At 46.4% G+C, this 21,976-nt stretch overlaps 1 protein-coding gene and 1 long non-coding RNA gene across 4 annotated transcripts in view; one reads left to right on the top strand and one right to left on the bottom strand.

The window, feature by feature from the left end:
* The window catches only part of GTF3C2 (general transcription factor IIIC, polypeptide 2, beta 110kDa), a 29,310-nt gene that overhangs the window by 1,961 nt on the left and 5,373 nt on the right, over nt 1-21,976 (bottom strand). For all 3 annotated transcript variants that reach the window (XM_011972623.1, XM_011972622.1, XM_011972624.1), the window contains 16 exons: nt 15,100-15,370; nt 14,616-14,937; nt 13,733-14,018; nt 10,059-10,153; nt 9,614-9,691; nt 9,377-9,475; nt 8,361-8,588; nt 8,080-8,191; nt 7,760-7,868; nt 6,156-6,181; nt 5,841-5,970; nt 1,572-1,716; nt 1,312-1,473; nt 1,053-1,140; nt 671-799; nt 237-389 (listed from right to left, as the gene is read on the bottom strand). In XM_011972623.1, the coding sequence (XP_011828013.1) occupies nt 237-389; nt 671-799; nt 1,053-1,140; nt 1,312-1,473; nt 1,572-1,716; nt 5,841-5,970; nt 6,156-6,181; nt 7,760-7,868; nt 8,080-8,191; nt 8,361-8,588; nt 9,377-9,475; nt 9,614-9,691; nt 10,059-10,153; nt 13,733-14,018; nt 14,616-14,937; nt 15,100-15,346 (2,409 nt within the window). In that variant the 5' untranslated portion in view covers nt 15,347-15,370. The remainder of the gene's footprint in view (nt 1-236; nt 390-670; nt 800-1,052; nt 1,141-1,311; nt 1,474-1,571; nt 1,717-5,840; nt 5,971-6,155; nt 6,182-7,759; nt 7,869-8,079; nt 8,192-8,360; nt 8,589-9,376; nt 9,476-9,613; nt 9,692-10,058; nt 10,154-13,732; nt 14,019-14,615; nt 14,938-15,099; nt 15,371-21,976) is intronic.
* Nucleotides 9,344-9,938, top strand: LOC105533976. The gene is made up of 2 exons (XR_001005193.1): nt 9,344-9,459; nt 9,570-9,938. It is a non-coding gene; the product is annotated as an uncharacterized LOC105533976 (long non-coding RNA).

Here is a 21,976-nt window from a genome sequence, read left to right as displayed (position 1 = left end):
ATTTTTAGTAGAGACGGGGGTTTCACCATGTTGGCCAGGATGGTCTCAATTTCTTGACCTCGTGATCTGCCCGCCCTGGCCCCCCAAAGTGCTGGGATTACAGGCATGAGCCACCATGCCTGGCCGAGGCTCCTTAGTTTTATATCTTTGTGCTGAACTCAGGATTACGTACTATACAAAGGCTAAAGTTTTCTACCTTTTCTAACACCACACCCATTCTCCTGGCCTCAGCTTACCAAATCTGTGTCTTGAAAGAGCAAGTAGTGATGGTTGACAGTTTCAGTATAAGTTCGAGCCTTGGGAGGGTTGGGGACCCCAGATGAAGCAGAAGAATGGTCTGGACCTTCAGGACTGTCCTGATACGGTATCAGATCTGCTTTATATATAGGCTGGAAAGGAGACCATGAAATTAGGTTCTATAATATTAAAGACAGAATAAAAGCAGAGGAAAGTGGTTTGGGCAGGAAAGGCTTAAAGATGGAAGAAAGTAGTATCTTTAAATATATGCTCAGATGCAGTAGGATAGGGAAGATTATACACAAGTCTGTGCTAAGACTTTTTGGGATAATATCAGGGCCGGGAGACCTAGCACTAATTTGTACTCTACCAGAATTTGGGAGGGCATGTGGGTTAGGACCCAACAGCTGCTGTTAGATGTTCATATACGTACAAATCTTCGCTCTACAGGTCGCTTGACATTTATTGGATTCAGTGCCATATCTGGCAATATAGCAGCAATGAGCTCCCCGGATATATCTCCTGCAGCTATCGTCCCAAGCCAGTCGGATCCTGAAAGACTCTAATAGAAAGAGACAGATTTCATTCATTCATTCATTCATTCACATATTCATTCAGAGCTATGAACTGGTAACACCTGCACAGTCTGAGACACACACAAACAAAAATGAGTTTATCATAACTGACAGCCCTGATGATAGTTACCACATAGCTATCTTCTCCTACCCAAAACTACTGCCTCTTTCTGACACTAATCGTGCATAAATGAGCCATTTTCCTGTGTAATGAAGACTGCAAATGAAAGGGGGGCTCACCCAAACAGTGCCTTTTCTAGGAGCAGTGAAGTAGGCCTTGAAACCAAGATAACCAGCGTCAATATAATGAATCCCACAGAGTCCATAACTGTTAAAAGAGAAATAAATTTAAACCTTCCTTTTCTTTAGATTCATTTTTCTCCTTAACCACCTCAGTGAACCAACTCTCTACCCTCCTCTCCCCACAACAATCTGGCATGCTTTGCACTCCAACCCTTAGGGCCTGTCCCTAGATGTCCCTATCTCCATCTTGCCGTACGAGGCATAGCAGTTGTCCTGAGCCACGGTGACACCGTTGTAGGGGAGCAGCCAGGCCAGTTCTGTACTCAAGAAGCGCTTGATAGAGTTTATGGGTTCGTAAGGTCGTCGAAGGTCCCAGAATTTGATTTTCCGGTCACTCCCCGCAGAGACAAGGAAATGGCTGTAAAAAGATGGGAGAAGGTCAAATCCGAACAAATGTGGAAGAGTCAGCCAGTCCCAGTCTTCACCTTCCCCCTCCACACATCTCCTATTCCATACCTGTTAGCTTTGCACCATTGAAGGGTACGTACAGCCTGGTCATGGGCTAGGAAACACTGGAAGGGGTAGAGCTTTAAGGAGCCATCAGAGAGCCGTATCCGCTGCAGGGGTGAGTTAGTGGGAAGGTTCCAGAAAACCACCATGCCTGAAATAGGGACAGAATGTGTAAGCATTAAAAGCAAGTTCTCTCTTCCTTGCTCTAATTTCTTTCTCTGAGCACCTAGGACCTTTGTCTTCTACCCTCAGATCCAAACCACTATGAAAGGATATGGGGATCCTAATTAGCTATCCAGCATTCCCTCCAGGGCTTAAAGACTCAACATGATATTTTAACCCCAATTCTCTTCAACAAAAAAGTAATAGCTTTGTCTGGAATCTACAGCTGAAAAATGATAGGGTGAACACACCTAGTACACAGGGTAGAATGCACCTCTCTCTACTCTCCCTATAAATGAAAGTCAAGAAACTTTAAAAAAGCATAGGCTGGGCACACAGTGGCTCACGCCTATAATCTTAACACTTTGGGAGGCCAGTGCAGGTGGTGGATCACCTGAGGTCAGGAGTTCCAGACCAGCCTGGTCAACACGGTGAAACCCTGTCTGTACTAAAAATACAAAAAATTGGCCAGATGTGGTGGTGGGTGCCTGTAATCCCAGCTACTCGGGAGGCTGAGGCAGGAGAATTGCTTGAACCGGGAGGCGGAGGTTGCAGTGAGATGAAATTGTACCACTGCACTCCAGCCTGGGTGACGAGAATAAGACTCCGTCTCAAAAAAAAAAAAGCATAAAAACTCTAGGAAGCCAGGCGCAATGGCTCACGCCTGTAATCTCAACACTTTGGGAGGCCAATGTGGGTGGATCACTTGACGTCAGGAGTTCAAGACTAACCTGGCCAACATGGTAAAACCCCCATTACTACTAAAAATACAAAAAAAATTAGCCAGTGTAGTGGTGCGTGCTTGTAATCCCAGCTGCTTGGCAGGGTGAGACATGAGAATCACTTGAACCCAGGAAGCAGAGGTTGCAGTGAGCCGAGATCACGCCACTGCACTCCAGCCTGGGAGACAGAGCAAGACTCCATCTCAAAAAAAAAAAGAAAAAGAAAATGTTCGCTAACTGCCCCAAGACAAAGAGAACAGGCAAAAAGTCAAAAGCAACACAATGTTGCTAGGTGCAGTGGCTCAAGTCTATAATCCTAGCACTTTGGTAGGTAAAGGCAGGAAGAACACTTGCACCCAAGAGTTTGAGACCAGCCTGGGCAATATACTGAGACCCCGTCTCTAAAAAATAAAATAAGGCCAGGTACGATGGCTCACGCCTGTAATCTCAGCACTTTAGGAGGCCAGGGTGGCCATACCACCTGAGGTCAGGAGTTTGAGACCAGCTTGAACAATATGGTGAAACCCCATCTCTACTAAAAATATAATTAGCTGGCCTTTGGTGGCATGCGCCTGTAATCCCAGCTACTCAAGAAGCTGAGGTGGGAGAATCGCTTGAACTCGGGAGGTGGAGGTTGCAGTGAGCTGAGATCGTGCCACTGCACTCCAGCCTGGACACCAGAGACCCTGTCTCAAAAAAAAATAAAATAGCCGGGTGTGGTGGTACATGCCTGTAGTCTCAGCTACTCAGAAGGCTGAGCCGCTGAGGGAATGAATGCAGTACCTATGAACCTTTCTTGAAAAAAATTTGTTGATGATGAATTATAGCCATGCAATATAAATAATTCAGCAATTGCGGGGGAGACTAAGATAAATGGACTGGTAGAGGCACTCAATCAAGTTTAGGAATTAAGAAAGCAGAACAGCATGAAGAATCATGTACCCTGACAACGTAAGAATAATACCACCAAAAGAAAAAGAACATGGAGAAAGGGACAATAAAAAGACATGTAAGAGTGTTAATTTCCTTTCCTTCCTAGCAGAAAGTCTACTTTCCTAAAAATAACACTGTCATTTTGTTTTTGAAATGGAGTCTCACTCTGTCGCCAGGCTGGAGTGCAGTGGCACGATCTTGGCTCACTGCAACATTCACCTTCCAGGTTCAAGCCTCCCGAGTAGCTGGGACTACAGGCACGTGCCATCCTGCCCAGCTATTTTTCTATTTTTTAGTAGAGACAGGGTTTCACCATGTTGGCTAGGATGCTCTCGATGTCTTGACCTCGTGATCTGCCCGCCTCGGCCTCCCAAAATGCTGGGATTACAGACATGAGCCACCGCACCTGGCCAATAACACTGTCATTTAAAAATAACAATCTAGGCCAGGCACAGTAGCTCACATTTGTAATCCCAGCAGCTGGCTGAGGGAGGTGATCACTTTGAGCTCAGGAGGTCAAGACCAGCCTGGGCAACATGGCAAAACCCCATCTCTACAAAAAACACAAAAAATTAGCCGGGCATTGTAACTTGTTCCTGTAGTTCCAACTACTCCAGAGGCTGAGGTTAGAGGATTGCTTGAGCCCAGGAAGTCCAGGATGCAGTGAGCCAAGATCTTGCCACTGCACTCCAGCCTGGGTGACACAATGAGACCCTATCTCAAAATAAAACAAAACAAAACAAAACAAAACCTAGTAACTCCAACTACTTAATGTTGGAGTTATTATGAAGTAATATTTTCTATAAATATATATAAGTGTCGCTTATAGTGAAGAAACATTCAGCAGGAGCTTAGCCAATATTTCAGTCTGACTTTACTGTCTTTTTCTTCTATAAAATTAAGATATAATTAAATTTAATACATTTTATTTTAGAATACCTTACACAGTATGATCCCATTTTTATTCATTTAGTTAGTTAGCTAGTTAGTTAGAGACAGGGTTTCACCATGTTGCCCAGTCTCCAACTCCTGGGCTGCGATTCTCCTGCCTCAGCCTCCCAAAGTGCTGGGATTACAGGTGTGAGCCACCATGCCTGACTGATCCCATTTTTATAAAACTCTTTCTTTCCTCTGATCTTTTTATTTGTATATATACATAAAGAACTGCGTGAAGGCCAGGCGCGGTGGCTCAAGCCTGTAATCCCAGCACTTTGGGAGGCCGAGACGGGCGGATCACGAGGTCAGGAGATCGAGACCATCCTGGCTAACACGGTGAAATCCCGTCTCTACTAAAAATACAAAAAACTAGCCGGGCGAGGTGGCGGGTGCCTGTAGTCCCAGCTACTCGGGAGGCTGAGGCAGGAGAATGGCATAAACCTGGGAGACGGAGCTTGCAGTGAGCTGAGATCCGGCCACTGTACTCCAGCCTGGGTGACAGAGCGAGACTCCGTCTCAAAAAAAAAAAAAAAAAAAAAAAAAAAGAACTGCGTGAAAGGATGTTCCTCCTTTTTAATTTTTAAAAAATGTTATATATATATATATTTTTTAAGACAGGGTCTCGCTCCGTTCTCCAGGCTGGAGTGCAGTGACGCGATCTCAGCTCACTGCAGACTCCACTTCCTGGGTTCATGCCATTCTCCTGCCCTAGCCTCCCGGGTAGCTGGGACTACAGGCGCCTGCCACCGTGCCCAGCTAATTTTTTGTATTTTTAGTAGAGACAGGGTTTCACTGTGTTAGCCAGGATGGTCTCGATCTCCTGACCTCATAATCCGCCCGCCTTGGCCTCCCAAAGTGCTGGGATTACAGGCGTGAGTCACCACGCCCAGCCTAAAAATGTTATTTTTAATGATGAGGTCTCACTATGTTGCCCAGCTGGTCTTGAAGTCCCAGCCTCAAGTGATTCCCTCCCACTTCAGCCACTCAAAGTACTGGGATTATAGGCATGAGCCACCACATCTGGCAGGCATCTACTTTTTTTTTTTCCCCCCAGACAGGATCTCACTCTGCTGCCTAGGCTGGAGTGCAGGGGTGTGATCTTGGCTCACTGAAACCTCTGCCTCCCGGGTTCTCATGCCTCAGCCTCCCAAGTAGCTGGGATTACAGGCGTGTGCCCCCACGTTGAGTTAATTTTTTGTATTTTTTGGTAGAGACAGGGTTTCACTATGTTGACCAGGCTGGTCTCAAACTCCTGACCTGAAGTGATCTGCCTGCTTCAGCCCCTCAATGTGCTGGGATTATAAGCATGAGCCACCATGCCTGGCCCAGCATCTATCTACTCTTAAATTTTTTTCTGAGTAGAAGCAGTCTAGTGACTTATTTCTTTCTAGTTTTTTCACATTGCCTGAATATTTCTAACTATATATCCAGTACTGAACCACCAAAGAAACCACCAAAAAACAAGCATATATAAAAAATGTAAAGAGCAATAGTTCCTTATGTTTTATTTTGGTATTTTTACCATTATAATATCCAGCAGCTAGGTGTTGGTGGGGCCTGGTAGGCATCCAGGCCAGGCTAAGGCACTGACCACACTCAGAGGGGTCTGTAGCTTGCATAGACCCTACCTGCAGAGTTGCCACACATTGTACCTGCAGGGAAAGAAGAGATGGAATCAGGGTTAGGGACACCTACACTGGAATGAAAGCTCACATCAATGTTTAATCCAGCAGGATGAGGGTATTTTTCAGAAGTATAAGGAGACTCACTGTGGAATCAGCAAGGTGAGGCTCTAAGAAGATGGAGCCTCAGCTAAGGTAGCAGGTTCCTCACTCACCTTATATATGGCAGGCTTCACTGCATCTGTGAGGGAAAAAGAGCAGTAACTAACTCTATGGATCCCGAGGACTCAGTGGGTCTTACTCTGTCACCCAGGCCCGAGTGCAGTGGCATGATCATGGCTCACTGCAGCCTCCAACTCCTAGGCTCAAGCAATCCTCCTGCCTCAGCCTCCTAAAGTGCTGGGATTATAAGTGTAAGCCACCATGCCTAGCCAGGCCTCGCTTTTTTTTTTTCCTGTAGACCTCCTCTGCGGACACAGGCCTTGCTCTTAAATCAGCAACCAATCCTTTAAATAGTGACGTTCCCTTATCCTTTGTTGAGAAAGTCCTTATCTTTCCATCACCAAATTTATGAATCTACCTCTATCTGCTCCCACCTTCTTTCCTTCTGTTACACCTGATAGTATCCTTCCTCCTATCAGAAGAGCAATCCCTTCACTCCACTCTCTCCTCATCCTCTAGCACCTTTTCCAGAACACTGCTCATTCTGTTATCCTCCTTCCTCCTGTGTCATCCACTTGTTCCCTCCCTAGTCTGTCACTCCCATGTTGCCATGTGAACATGCCCTACTGTCTCCTATCCAAATAAAGGGACAAAACCTTTCTTTACTGACCACACTCAGGCAATCCACCACCCTCAATTACTGGCTCCCCTTCACAGCCAATTTTTTTTTTTTTTTTTTTTTGAGACAGGGTCTCACTAAGCCACCCAGGCTACAGTGCAGTGGCACAATCTCAGTTCACTGCAGCCTCAACCTCCTGGGCATAAGTGATCCTCCCACCTAGGCCTCCCAAGTAGCTGGGACTACAGGCACGCATCACTATGCTCGGCTACTTTTTAAAATTTTTTTTTGTAGAGACGACATCTCATTATATTGCCCCAGCTGGTCTCAAACTCCTAGGCTCAAGCAACCCTACCACCTAGGCCTTGCAAAGTACTAGAATTAAGGCATGGGCCACCATGCCCAGTCCCACAGCGAAACTTCTTCAAAGAACTGTCTGTATTTACTATCTTTATTTTCTGACCTCCTATTACCTCCTCAACCCACTCTGCAAGACCACCACATATGGGACTTCTCAGGGCTCCAACCTTTGTGCCCTCTTCTTTAAATACTCAGTACTAATGAAAAATAAATTCAACATATAGGAGCTGCCTTTTCCTGACTCCTTCTTCCTCTTGCTCATCTTCAGCTCTCTATTCTATCCCCCTCTTCAGAACAAGGGATTGTGTTTGTGTGGTGGTGAGGGCAGGAGAGGCTAAGAACAGGATTAGGGGAACAAGAGTATGGCAGGGGAGATGGGCCCTATCCATCAGCCCAAGACCTCAGCAGCTCTTTACACAGCCAGTTACCTGTGGCAGCAACAGGGGGAAAGTCCTGAGAGCACAGAAGAGGGAAGGAGAGATAAAGAGAGAGTACAGCTGCAAGACTGCAAAAGAGAGAGGGCTCGAGAACAAACCAGAGTCACAACGCAGGGTATGTGTGTGGCTGAGTAAGGCTTTGTGCTAGAGAGACTGGCCCAGGGGAGCTTCCAGGGAGATAGGTCCTGCTATGCTCTGGCCACCACGACAGCAGCCCCATTCTCCTTGCTGTGCTACTCACCTGGGGGTTGCTGAGCCAGCAGGGCCTCTGGATGGGGTAGACTGAACAGCAGTACTTTCCCGTCTGAGCAGGCCAGAGCCAAGAGACCCAACCGGGGCAGGAGAGGAGCCTAAAGGGTAAAGGATGTGCTGAGGCTTGCTGCCTTCAACTGACTCACAGAAAACCTTTGAGGTTCTAGTCCCTGAAAATACTGTATGGAGTTGCTGGAAAAACTCCATCCACCACACTCCAACTTTCCTTCCTTAAACTCTAAGAATTCCCAGGGCCTCTTTGTCCTGGCTTTGAGTCCTAGGGCCATCCCACAGTCGACTGCGAAGTACCTTCCGAGGGGTGCCTGGAAGTTCCCATGCTCCACTAGGGCAGAACTTGAGGTCCCAGATGCAGCCGTTGTCACAAGCAATCCCATAGACAAAGTGGGCCCTGTTGCCAGGACTGGAGAGAGAGAGCATGTGGGGATGGTGGGTAGGAAGAAGGGACGTAGGGCTGCCAGAGGTAAGCTCGCCTTGTCTCAGCCCAATCCAATCCCTTCCCCCTATCCTGTCCAGACCCCATCCTGCTGTCCTCAACCACCCTCCCATGGCAGTGTCCAACCCCACCTCACCAGCTTTCTTGCTGCAAGGTCCCAAGGCCCCAGAGCTGGAGCAGCCCAGGACCCGAATGAAGCTGGCTCAGTGGGTGTGTCTCATTCATGTCAGGGCTGGAGAAGAGAGCCACATATTGCGAGGCTCCTGCCCCCTCTGGCACTGGGCACCAGTCCAGAGCCCAGAGCGGTCCCCCCGTGAAGAAGGACACATCCCAGCGCTCTGGATGTGCTGTGATCGAGCTAAATCTAGAGAAAAATCAAAGATGGGATGAAGAACGGAATTAATGAAAGGTAATGAGGACTGTATGGGAGCTCCACCCAGAGCCAGTATGAACTGGCTCAAGCAAGAGCCTGAATATCAAAAACAGTTTACAAGTGAGAAGAGTCCTTGGCTACCATTTGTATCTTCCTCCTTTCCTTCCCAAAGTCTGTCTTATATTATTTGAGATGGGGTCTGTCACCCAGGATGGAGTGCAGTGGCATGATCTGCAGCCTTGACCTCCCAGGCTCAAGTGGTTATCCCACCTCAGCCTCTGGAGTAGCACATGCCACCATACCCCACTAACTTTAAAATTTTTTGTAGAGATAGGGGTCTTGCTATGTTGCCTAGGCTGGTCTCGAACTCGTGGGCTCAAGTAATCCTCCCTTTTTGGCCTCCCAAAGTGCTGGGATTACAGGTGTGAGCCACCATGCCCAGCCTCCAAAGTCTGTCTAGCTCCAGCTCATCTTCAGGGCTGTTCATTCTGGAATACTATAGTATTTTCCCTAAGGCTAGTCTGTCCAGGTCTATCTGAGTACATGTAACTTGTGAACTGCTTTGGCCCCTAAATTTCTCTAGCTTCCCTCAGCCTGCCAGCAGTAATGAACACTACAAATCAGAGAGGACTGACCAGCTCTAGCCAGCACTCTTATTCTTGGGACCAACTCGACCAGCATCAAGGGAAGGACAGGACTTATCTGTCATCTCTTTCAACATTCATTTTTCTTGTTTCTGGCTCCAGAATCAGAAAAAAGGGCGGATGTGCAATCTTCACCTGTTTATTCGGTAGAGGGTGCCATCTTCAGGTAGCCCTTCACGTTGTACAGAAAACAATGGAGACTTCTCCTCCTGGGGCAGGTAGGGAGCGGCCTCACTGGGGGAAGGCAAAGGGAACAGTTTAAATTTGGAAGGGTTTCACCCATCCCAGGGTTCCCATTATAGAGCCTCTGTCACCCTTTCGTCTCCAGTGGTGTCACCCTTCCTAAGCTTCAGAGATGCTGCTTCAACTTACAGCTCAGATAACAAGTGCCACTTCCAGGCTAAAGGAATCCATTCAGCAAACTCCCAGTATGAATGTTTCTGCTCTCGGCTGGAGAAAAAGCAGCAGCATTAATGGAGGAGGAGAGGGATTCTAGAGCAGCACAGTCCAATAAAACTTTCTGTGGGGATGGAAATGATCTATTATCTGTGCTGCCCAATATGCCAGCTGCTAGCTCCAATTAGCTACTGGGCACCTAAAATGTGGCTAGTGCAGCTGAGAAACAGAGCCTTTCATTTTATTTCACTTCAGTTAAGCATTCTAGAGCTCTTGCCTCTAGAGCAGTGCTTTTTAGTAATGAGTGTCATCACAGTATCCCCCATGACTGCTTGTCTTTCCCACAGCCCCACTTCAATACCATCCTTGCACTCCTCTACCACCCCTTCATTATCCCCAGCCCCCAGTTCCCAAGTCTCACAAGTCCTTGGTGAGATGGAGGCACTTCCAAACAGGAGCCATGATGTGATTTGGTAAGCCATTGGGAGCCATTCCCCGGCAGTGTGGCTTCTGCTTCTGAGAATCAAATTGAAGAAAATATAAGGAAGCGAATTCTACAGGTTGGACAAAGTCCCAGAGACAGTTCTTTTCCAGTTTTTATCTTCTTTGGCAATACCTCCCCTTCCAATCACTGCCCTATCAGCATCTTAAAAGATTTGTGTTTCAACCATTGTAATGACTTCTTTACCTTCTGCACTACTCCTCCATCAAAAATGCAACATCCATTACCTATTTTCTGTTCAGCTTCCTCAACATCTCCATGGCATTTGATTCAGAGGACTTCCCTTATGCCTCTTGAAACTCCCACTCTATGGAACAGTCTCCCTTACTCCTCTCCCCTCTCTAATATTCCTTCACATGCTCTCCCTTCTTGACAGGTCTCCTCAATGATGGTATTCCCCAGAGTTCCTGTCGTCTTCTCGCCCCTCTACACAGACAGACAGACACTGACACACTCCTAGTAATCTCATCTCATGTCCCAAAGCTTTGCCTACTACCTTTTTGTTTATTTGGTTGTTTCTTTTGTTTTTGTTTTTGAGACAGGGTCTCACTCTGTCGCCCAGGCTGGAGTGCAGTGGCGCGATCTTGGCTCACTGCAGCCCCAGCCTCTGCCTCCTGGGCTCAAGCAATCCTCTCACCTCTGCCTCCTGAGTAGCTGGGACTACAGGCACAGCGCACCACACCTGGCTAATATTTTTGTATTATTTTGTAGAGACAAGGTTTCTCCATGGCCCAGACTGATTTTGAACTCCTGGGCTCAAGCGATCCTTCCCCCTCAGCCTCCCAAAGTGCTGGGATTACAGGTGTGAGCCACCACACCTGGCCTTTTTAAAAATTTAGAGACAGGGTCTTGCTATGTTGTCCATGCCAGACATCAACTCCTGGGCTCAAAAACTCCTCCTGTCTCAGCCTCCTGAGTAGCTCAAAGTACAAATGCATACCACTGAACCCAGTTTGACTACCATCTTTATGCCTGATTATCAAGTTTACATCTCCGTAATGTAAACCTGACTCGGTCTCAACTTCTCTACAAGTTCTAGACAGTGTTGTGGCAAGTCATATTAGAGCATGAGGCAAATGGAAAAAAAATAATCAGTTAAAAAAAAAAATCAGTAAAGTTCCTGTCTTTATTTAAAATTTTGATATTTTGTTCATCATGGAACAAAATACCCATGATTTGTTGCATTGATTTGATTTTTTTAAATGTTGCATCAAAATAGCATTTATCTCTATTACTGAGGGTTTCTGTTGTCCCTTAAATGTTGCACATGAGGCAAGTAAGGCACTGGTCTCATATATGCAACTGGTGATCAGACATCTCCAGCAGAATGGCCCATGGCCCATGGGCATCTCAAACTCAACATGTCAGAAAGTGAATTCTGCCAGGTGTGGTGGCTCGCACCTGTAATCCCAGCACTTTGGGAGGCCAAGGCGGGCAGATCACCTGAGGTCAAGAATTCAAGACCAGCCTGGCCAACATGGCAAAACCCCATCTCTACTAAAAATACAAGTTAGCTGAGCGTGGTGGCGCGTGCCTGTAATCCCAGCTACTTGGGAAGCTGAGGCAGGAGAATCGCTTGAACCCAGGAGGCGGAGGTTGCAGTGAGCTGAGATCGCTCCACTGCACTCCAGCCTGGGTAACAGAGCAAGACTCTGTTTCAAAAAGAAAAAAAAAAGTGAATTCATCTTCTTCCCTCCCCACCTTTGCCCCTCCCACATCCTTCGCCCTTTCCATGTTCCCAGGTTCAGTGCATGATGCCACCATTTAAGCTGGAAGCTGCTATTCAACTTCCTCCCTCCCTTCAATTCCTAAATACTGTTAATTCTCTTACATATTCCATTCTGTGAGAGAACACAGAAACAAAAGAATTTAAAAAAATATTTTTTTTAATTATCTTACTTTTTTTTTTTTTTTTTTTTTAAAGACAGAGTCTGGCTGGAGTGCAATGACGTGATCTCAGCTCATCGCATCCTTTGCCTCCTGGGTTCAAGTGATTCTCCTGCCTCAGCCTCCCAAGTAGCTGGGATTACAGGTGCATGCCACCACACCCAGCTAATTATTTTTGTATTTCTAGTAGAGACAGGGTTTCACTATGTTGGTCAAGCTGGTCTCAAACCCCTGGCCTCAAGTGATCCACCTGCCTTGGCCTCCCAAAGTGCTTGGATTACAGGTGTGAGCCACCACGCCTGGCCTTTTACATATCTCTTGAATCTGCCCCCTCCCTGCTCTTCTCTTCCTTCACTGCTTGATTTAGGACCTCACTATCTCTTACCTGAATAATGGAAACTGTTTTTTTTTCTTTTCTTTTTTTTTTTTTTTGAGAAGGAGTTTCATACTGTTGCCCGGGCTGGAGTGCAATGGTGCAATCTCGGCTCACTGCAACCTCTACCTCCTGGGTTCAAGCAATTCTCCTGCCTTAGCCTCTTGAGTAGCTGGGATTACAGACATGCATCACCACACCCAGCTAATTTATTTTTAGTAGAAACGGGGTTTCACTACGTCGGCCAAGCTGGTCTTGAACTCTTGACCTTGTGATCTGCCTGCCTTGGCCTCCCAAAGTGCTGGGATTACAAGGCATGAGCCACCGTGCCTGGCAAAACTGTCCTCTTGTCAACTATAATTTGACCTATTTTCCTAACTGATGTTATTTTTCTACTTAAAAACATTCGTTGTACAGAGCTTCTGCACAACTGAACTGTGCGTGTTTTTTTTTTTTGAGATGGAGTCTCGCTGTCTTACCCAGGTTGGAGTGCAGTAGTCGATCTCAGCTCACTGCAACCCTCTGCCTCCTGGGTTCAAGTGATTCTCCTTTCTCAGTCTCCCGAGTAGCGGGGACTACAGGTGCGCACCACCATGCCTGGCTAATTTTTGTATTTTTAGTAGAGACAGGGTTTCACTATATTGGTCAGGCTGGTTTCAAACTCCTGACCCCGGGTGATCCACCCGCCTCGGCCTCCCAAAGTGCTGGGATTACAGGCATTAGCCACCGCGCCCGGAATGGTTAAAATGGCAAATTTTATGTTACATACATTTTACCACACACACACACAAAAAACCTATAAACAAAAACAATCTTTGTTGGTTCCTATTGGTCTATGTCCTTTCATCTTCTCCAGTTTAATCTCGCCTACAACTTTACTCCAGGCCCTGTGCTCCAGCCATAACCAATTTCTGGGAAAACCATCCCCTCTGGCAAACTTCTACTTATCCTTCAAGAAGCAATTCAACTATCATTCCTCTGTGAGGCCTAAGCAGTTAATTGCCCTTCCTCTATATGCCTAAATCATTTTGTTCACTCCTGGGGTAGTGCTGATTGAACTGTGAACTTGTAAGGCAGGACACTGTCTTATTTATATTTGTGTTTCCTAACAGAGAATAGACACTCAATATATGAATGAATAATCTTGTTTACTGTACCCCTTCTTCTGCGCTCTCCCTAATATGCCAACTGTTTTTGAAATTGACCCTTTTTTCTTTAACCCGTTTTGTCTATTATAGTTACCAGGTCAAAGCTATCTTTCCTTTCTCAGTACCTTGCTGGTCCCCTAAAATCCTACTATGTCCCCATTCACTTTTTTGTCCATTGAGGTTACCCCTGAAGTAGATCCTCGTGGGGTGCTTCGGGGCACTGCAGGCTCAGGTTCAGACGAGCTCTCACTTGGGCCCTCACTTTCTTCCACATCTTCAGCCTCAACCTGGAGAAAAAAGTCTTCATCCCGTGGAGCACCATCCACCTCTTCTCCACCTGGACAGGCTGCTGGCTGCCGGATCTTCTTCGGTTTGGTGGGGCTGCTCACCTTGGGGCCCTCAGGACAGGACACAGGAGCAGGCAAGGCTGTTGAGAGCTCTTCAGCCAGTTCCTGAAGATACAGAAGTGCCCTGTGGGATAGGGCAGAGTCAGAGCCATTCTCACATATAACTGAGAACCCACGTTTCCAGACATGGTTATTTTTATCTCAATGGATCCTCCCAATAACCCCATGATTAACCAATTAACTCTATTAATTTCCCCTTCCCCCTTGGAAGATGAAAAACCAGAAATCTAAGTTATGTGACTTGGCTGAGATGATTCAGATAACAAATGTGGAATCTGAACCCAGGTCTTCTCACTCCGAGTTCAATGCATTTTTCATTCCACCACAGTCAAAGAACACAGAGGGCAAGAGAAAGAATGGAACAGCACATATATATTGACATATACTGGACAGTAAAACAGCAATAAAGAGCTGGGTAGTTTGTGAAAAATGGCATTGGACATAAAGTACAGAAAGTAATTCTCAGATAAACCAAGTTAGCAACATGTACCATTAATAGTGCTGTGGTAAGAGCCTAATGGACTGCTGAAGTCCCTAGAATCCAGACACCACCCCTGCTTACCTAATACCTCATCACAGTCTTCTCGTCCCTCCAACATCTGCCCCACCCTGATCCCTTCACCCAACCCCCCTCTACCAAGCTGTGCCCCACAATCCTTACACTTGGGCAGCCCTTCGGCGGGGTCGTTCCCCAGAAGGGGTCTCAAAGTCCTCAGGGGGCCTCTTTGGAGATGGAGATTCTGGCCGTTCTAGGTCTTTTGACAACTTCAGCAGTAGCAGCTCTGCCTTGGACTTTCGACCTCGTTTCTTAGGCATGGGGGTGGACAGAGGGTTGGACTGATCTAAGAGACCAGGAACCAGAGGGGCTGATGGAGGATTAGGCTGTTGGGGCCTTTTGGGGCCTTTTCGTGTCCTACCACCTCTCTTCCGGCCAGGCTTTGAGGCCCTAGGCTTTGAAACCTTTGACATCTCTGAAGAAAGATCTGTAGAGAAGAATATGGGTCTGTGAGATGGGACCAGAACTCAAACCTCTTTGGAAAAGATTACCCTGTATCCAGGTTTGTAAGATCCTATGAGCTCAACCTGCTCTCTTTCATCTTAAGCTCGGCATGGGGAATAAAAAGATAAGAGGACAAGGTACATACCTTGCTGTTCCAGTCTGGAGAGGCTTTCCTGCTCTGAAGGGAGCCTCCTCTGATCAGGAGAATCCTCAAATCCAGGCAAAGGGGTAGGTAATGACATCTCTATGGAAGCCTCTGCACTGGCCATTTCTGAAGAGGTCTTGACATCAAGCTGATTTAGCACATCTTGTCCAGGAGAGTCCCCCACAGTCATGTTCCCCACGGGGCCGGCCTCCCCCAGGGCAACATAGCCGACCCCGCAGGTATCCATCAGCACCCCCCAAAATGGCTGCCCCTGCATACAGAGACATACAAATGAGTAGAAGACAGAAACTATTTGTACTAGCTCAGATTTTTGTTTCCCCATCTTTTCTCCCCTCATTCTCACACCCATACCCAAGTTCTCTGATTATTCACTCATTCAACAATATTTACTAAGCACCTTCTATATGTTAGGCACTGTTCTGGAAACTGGTAAGGAGCCAGGTGCAGTGGCTCACACCTGCAATCCCAACACTTTGGGAAGCTGAGGCAGGAAGGCAGCTTGAGCTTAGGAGTTTGAGGCTAGCCTGGGCAACACAGCAAGACCCCTTCTCTAGCAAAAAAAAAAAAAATTTTTTTAATTTAAAAATTAAAAACAAAAAAAGAAACTGGTGATATGACAACAAGCAAGACAGACAAGGTCCCCTCATGGAACTTACATTTTGGTGAAGCAGACAAACAAGTAAAAAGCTTTTTCTTTTTTTTTTTTTTTTTTGACAGAGTTTCGCTCTTGTCACCCAGGCTGGAGTGTAATGGCGTGATCTTAGCTAACTGCAACCTCCACCTCCTGGGTTCAAGCAATTCTCCTGCCTCAGCCTCCCGAGTAGCTGGAATTACAGGTACGTGCCACCATGCCCAGCTAATTTTTGTATTTTTAGTAGAGATGAGGTTTCACCATGTGGGCCAGGCTGGTCTCAAACTCCTGACCTCAGGTGATCCACCCACCTCAGCTTCCCAAAGTGCTGGGATTACAGGTGTGAGCCACTGTGCCTGGCCATAAAGCTTCCATTTATTAAATGCTAACTATGTGCCAAGCACTATACTAAATGCTATATATAATTATCTAATTTAAAGCTCATATATTTTCTTGTAAGGATGAAGCAGTGAATGCACAATTATTTAACCTCTGTCTCTGAAACCCAATGAAATGAAACATACACACAGACATACACACACCCCAAAAAAGGAGAGAGAGAAAAATTTGTTTATCATGAATCTAGGAAAGGGACACAACTTCCTTAGAATATCCTACAAAAAAGAGCTGCCAGATACTACAAAATTTAGACCAAAGTGAAGAGGCATACTTAATGTTAACATCTATTTTTGTAAGGATTAGTCAAGGAATAAATTTATTTAAGAATAAAAGACCAGGCAGGATGGCTTATGCCTGCAATTCCAACACTTTGAGAGGCCAAGGAAGAAGGACTGCTTGAGGCCAGGAGTTCAACACCAGTCTGGGCAACATAGGGAGAACTCATCTCCACAAAAAATTTTAAAAGTTAGCTGGGCATGGTGGTGCGCACCTGTAGTCCCAGCTACATGTAAGGCTGAAACAGGAGGATTGCTTGAGCCTAGGAGTTCGAGGTTACAGTGAGCTATGATGGTGTTACCATACTCCAGCCTAGGCAACCATAAGACCCCATCTCTAAAAATACTTAAAAATAATTTTCTGGCCAGGCACGATAGCTTATGCCTGTAATTCCAGCACTTTGGGAGGACAGGGCAGAAGGATGGCTTGAGTCCAGGAATTTAAGACCATCCTGGGCAACAGAGTGAGCCCCCTTTGCTACAAAAAAACATGGTGGTGCACACCTGTAGTCCCAGCTACTTGGGAGGTTGAAGTGGGAGAATCACTTGAGCCCAGGAGTTCAAGGCTGCAGTGAGCTGTAATCACATCACTGCACTACAGCCAGGGCAACAAAGCAACACCCTATCTCAAGTAAATAAATAAATGAATTTATTTTTTAAAAAGAATGAGTTGGCCGGGCACAGTGGCTCACACCTGTAATCCCAGCTGAGGCGGGCAGATCACCTGAGGTCAGGAGTTCGAGACCAGCCTGGCCAATATGGTGAAACCCCGTCTCCACTAAAAAGACAAAAATTAGCCAGGCACGGTGGAAGGCGCTTGTAATCCCAGCTACTCAGGAGGCTGAGGCAAGAGAATCAACTGAACCCGTGGGGCGGACGTTGCAGTGAGCTGAGATCACGCCACTGTACTCCAGCCTGGGTGGAGTGAGACTCTGTCTTTAAAAAAAAGAATGAGCCAAAGAGTTCTTCGGTGCCCTGCCATCAATATTTCACCTGGATGGGGGTGGTGGGTAGGCTATGAGATAATCAAGGAACACCCTATTACATTAAGAAAGCTTTTCTTTTTTTTATTTTTTTGAGACGGAGTTTCACTCTTGTTGTCCAGGCTGGAGTGCAGTGGTGTGATCTCGGCTCACTGCAACCTCTGCCTCCCAGGTTCAAGTGATTCTCCTGCCTTGGCCTCCCGAGTAGCTGGGACAACAGGTGCCCGCCACCACACCCAGCTAATTTTTTGTATTTTTAGTAGAGATGGGGTTTCACCATGTTGGCCAGGCTGGTCTTGACTTCTGACCTCAGGTGATATGCCCACCTTGGCCTCCCAAAGTGCTAGGATTACAGACTTGAGCCACCGTGAATGACCACTTTTCTTTTTTTTTTTTTGAGACAGGCTCTTGTTCTATCATTCAGGCTGCAGTGGTACAGTGGTGTGATCACAGCTCACTGCAGCCCTGTTCTCCAGGGCTCAAGCAATCTTTCTGCCTCAGCCTCCCAAGTAGCTAGGACTACAGGCATGTATCACCATGCCTGGCTAATTTTTAAAATTTTCGTAGAGATGAGGTCTCACTACGTTGCCCAGGATGGTACTGAATTCCTGGGCTCAAGCAATCTTTCCACCTATCTCCCAAAATGTTGGGATTATAGGTGTTAGCCATCGTGCCCATCCTGAAACTTTTTTTTTTTTTTTTTTTGGTGTTAGCCATCGTGCCCATCCTGAAACTTTTTTTTTTTTTTTTTTGAGACAGGGTCTTGTTCTGTAACCCAGGCTGGAGGGCAGTGGTGCAATCACAGCTCACTGCAGCTGGGACCTCCCAGGCTCAGGTGATCCTCCCACCTCAGTCAACTGAGTAGTTGGTACTACAGGCATGTACCACCACGCCTGAATAATTTTTGTATTTTTTGTAGAGACTAAGTTGCACCATGTTGCCCAGGCTGGAGTGCAATGGCGTGACTACATACTCGAAATCCTGGACTCAAGCAATTCTCTCCACTTCATCTCCCAAAATGCTGAGATTACTGGCAAAAACCACTATGCCTTGCCTTTTTTACTTTTTAAAATTATTATTATTTTTTTTTCTGAGTCAGGATCTCGCTCTGTCACCCAGGCAGGTGTGGTGGTGTGATCATAGCTCACTGCAGCCACTAACTCCCGGGCTCAAACAATCCTCCCTTCCCAGCTTCCCAAGTAGCTGAGACTTCAAATGTGCAGCAATACGCCTAGATAAGTTTTTAATTTTTTTTTGTGCAGATTGGGTCTTGCTATTTTGCCCAGGCTTGTCTTGAGTTCCTAACCTCAAGAGATCCTCCCACCTTGGCTTCCCAAAGTGCTGTGATTACAAGCATAAGCCACCACGCCTGGCCAAGAAACCTTTCCACATTGAAGAATTAACTAAAATTGTCACGAGTCTTCATTTTCTTCAAACCCCAAAAAATTAGCTGTATAACCATGGGCCAAAGTAAACTGAGATAAAACACTGACCACCAAACCCGAAACCTAAGCAACACAGAACTCTCCAAGGGTCCAGTTTTTGGCCAGAATAACCTGCCTGTCTGTGATACAGCGGGAGACACAGTTCAAATCCCAGGATGGGACACCCCCTCCCACCACAGATCTATATACGCCTTAAGGATAAAGGATAAACAGTTCATCAGTCTCAGTGGAAAAGTGTGCTAATACAAATTCCATAAGAAATATAAAATAAAAGCTTCCAACTGTCTCACATGAAGAAGCTACAGATTATAAACTATAACCATGGCCAACCTTCTGAGGCAGGTGCTGAGGACACAAGAAAACACATGTGCCAAAGATACATTATAACACTGTCAAGGTAAATAAAGGTCAGTGAAAATCCATCTATATTGTTCTTTTGATAAATAAGAAGCCCTGACAGAACTGCCCCATTCAAAATTAGTCACAAGCAAAAAGGACCTATGCATAGATTACTTAAAGAATAAAAAGGATAGAAAGATGAAGAGTACCCTTTTGAAGAAGTGATTCAGAAAACAGAAGCAAATTTCCAACAAAAATTCCTGCACTATCAAAAACACCAAAGGGATTGTGAAATCCAAGAACTGGGGTTTGAACATCCCTTCCAAAACTCATGTTGAAATTTAATTGCCATTTGTAACAGTATTAAGAGGTGGGACCTTCAAGAGATGATTAGGCTACAAGGGCTCCACCCTGACCAGTCAGATCAGCATCATTATAAAAGGGTGAGTTTAGTGCAGGACTTAATCCCTGTAATCCCTGCACTTACGGAGTCGGAGGTGGGAGGATCCCTTGAGCCCAGGAGTTTGAGACCAGCCTGGGCAACATGGCAAAACTCTGTCTCTACAGAAAAATACCAAAACAGGGCCAGGTGCAGTGGCTCACGCCTGTAATGCCAGCACTTTAGGAGGCCGGGGCAGGCGAATCACGAGGTGAAGAGTTCGAGACCACTCTGGCCAACATGGTGAAATCCTCTCTATACTAAGCATACGAAAATCAGCAGCTGGGTGTGGTGCTGCATGCCTGTAATCCCAGCTACTTGGGAGGCTGAGGCAGAATTGCTTGAACTCGGGAGGCGGAGGTTGCAGTGAGCCAAGATTGCGCCACTGCACTCCAGCCTGGGCAACAGAGCAAGACTCCATTTGGGGGAAAAAAAAAAAAAAAAAAAAAACAACTAGCTAGGCATGGTGGACAGCAGGGACCTGTAGTCCCAGCTACTCAGGAATTGGAGGTGGGAAGATCACCTGAGCCTGGGAGGTGGAGGTTGCAGTGAGCAGAGATCGTAGTGAGCAGAGATCGCGCCCCTGCACTCTAGCCTGGGTAATAAAGCGAGACTCTGTCTCAAAAAACAAAAAACAAAAAAAATTAAAAACATGTATCATAACAATAAACACATATCATTTAAATTCATCCATTAAAAGAAACAATAGGGGCAGATATAGGCTCATGCCTGTATTCCCAGCATGTTGGGAGGCCGAGGCAGGCAGATTGAGGCCAGGAATTTGAGACCAGCCTGGCCAACAAAGCGAAACTCCATCTCTACTAAAAATACAAAAATTAGCTGGGCATGGTGGCACATGCCTGTGATCCCAGCTACTTGGGAGATTGAGGCATGAGAATCACTTGAGCCTGGGAGGTGGAGCCGAGATCACACCACTGCATCCTAGCCTGGGCAGACAGAGCAAGACGCTATCTCAAAAGTAAAAAGAATAAAGATTTGGTTTGAGGGCCGGGCGCGGTGGCTCCAGCCTGTAATCCCAGCACTTTGGGAGGCTGAGGCGGGCGGATCACAAGGTCAGGAGTCCCTGCACTCCAGCCTGGCCAACACTGTGAAACCCCGTCTCTACTAAAAATACAAAAATTAGCCAGGAGTGGTGGCGGACGCCTGTAGTCCCAGCTATTCGGGAGGCTGAGGCAGAAGAATCGCTTGAACCTGGGAGGCGGACGTTGTAGTGAGCAGAGATCGGGCAACTGCACTCCAGCCTGGGGCGACAGAGAGAGACTCGGTCTCAAAAACAAAACAAAACAAAACAAGGTCTGCTTTGATTTTAATTTTGTATTTATTTTTTTTGAAATGGAGTCTTGCTCTTGTCACCTAGGCTGGAGTGCAGTGGCCTGATCTCAGCTCACCGCAACCTCTGCCTCCCAGGTTCAAGTGACTCTCCTGCCTCAGCCTCCCCAGTAGCTAGGATTACAGGCGGCTGCCACCGCACCCAGCTAATTTTTGTATTTTTAGTAGAGATGGGGTTTCACCATGTTGGCCAGGCTGGTCTCGAATGCCTGACCTCAAGTGATCTGCCCCTCAGCCTCCCAAAGTGCTGGGATTACAGGCGTGAGTCACTGTGCCCAGCCTGATTTGATTTTAAAAGACAAGTAACTATATGCTTTTCAAGAGATGCCTTTGTATTTTCAAAAAACAAAGATGAATTAAAATGTACAGGGCAAAATCTAAGCAAAAATAAAGGAGGAGTTCTGATGACAATAGCAAAGTCGAACTTAGGGGGAAAATACTAAATAGGAATAAAAGAAGTAGTAGTAGTTTTGAGACGGAACCTTGCTCTGTTGCCCAGGCTTGAGTGCAGTGGCGCGATCTTGGCTTACTGCAACCTTTGCCTCCTGGGTTCAAGCAACTCTCCTGCCTCAGCCTCCCAAGTAGCTGGGATTACAAGCATGTGCCACAATGCACCGCTAACTTTTGTATTTTTTAGTAGAGATGGTGTCTGGCTGTGTTGGCCAGGTTGGTCTTGAACTCCCGACCTCAAATGATTCCCCTGTCTCAGTCTCCCAAAAAACTGGGATTACAGGCATGAGCCACTGTGCCCAGCCCAAAAGGGAGTAGTTTATAATGAATAAAACTTCAAATCATATAAAAGATACAAATGTCATGGACATTTAAACATCAAACAACAGCATCAAAAGATATAAAGCAGGCCGGGCACGGTGGCTCAAGCCTGTAATCCCAGCATTTTGGGAGGCCGAGACGGGCGGATCACGAGGTCAGGAGATCGAGACCATCCTGGCTAACACGGTGAAACCCCGTCTCTATTAAGAAATACAAAAAACTAG

This window comes from Mandrillus leucophaeus, unplaced genomic scaffold (genome assembly GCF_000951045.1).
Source record: "Mandrillus leucophaeus isolate KB7577 unplaced genomic scaffold, Mleu.le_1.0 Scaffold13, whole genome shotgun sequence".
Taxonomy (NCBI): domain Eukaryota; kingdom Metazoa; phylum Chordata; class Mammalia; order Primates; family Cercopithecidae; genus Mandrillus; species Mandrillus leucophaeus.
Note: the sequence above shows the minus strand (reverse complement) of the source record. Positions and strands in the feature narration are given on the sequence as shown.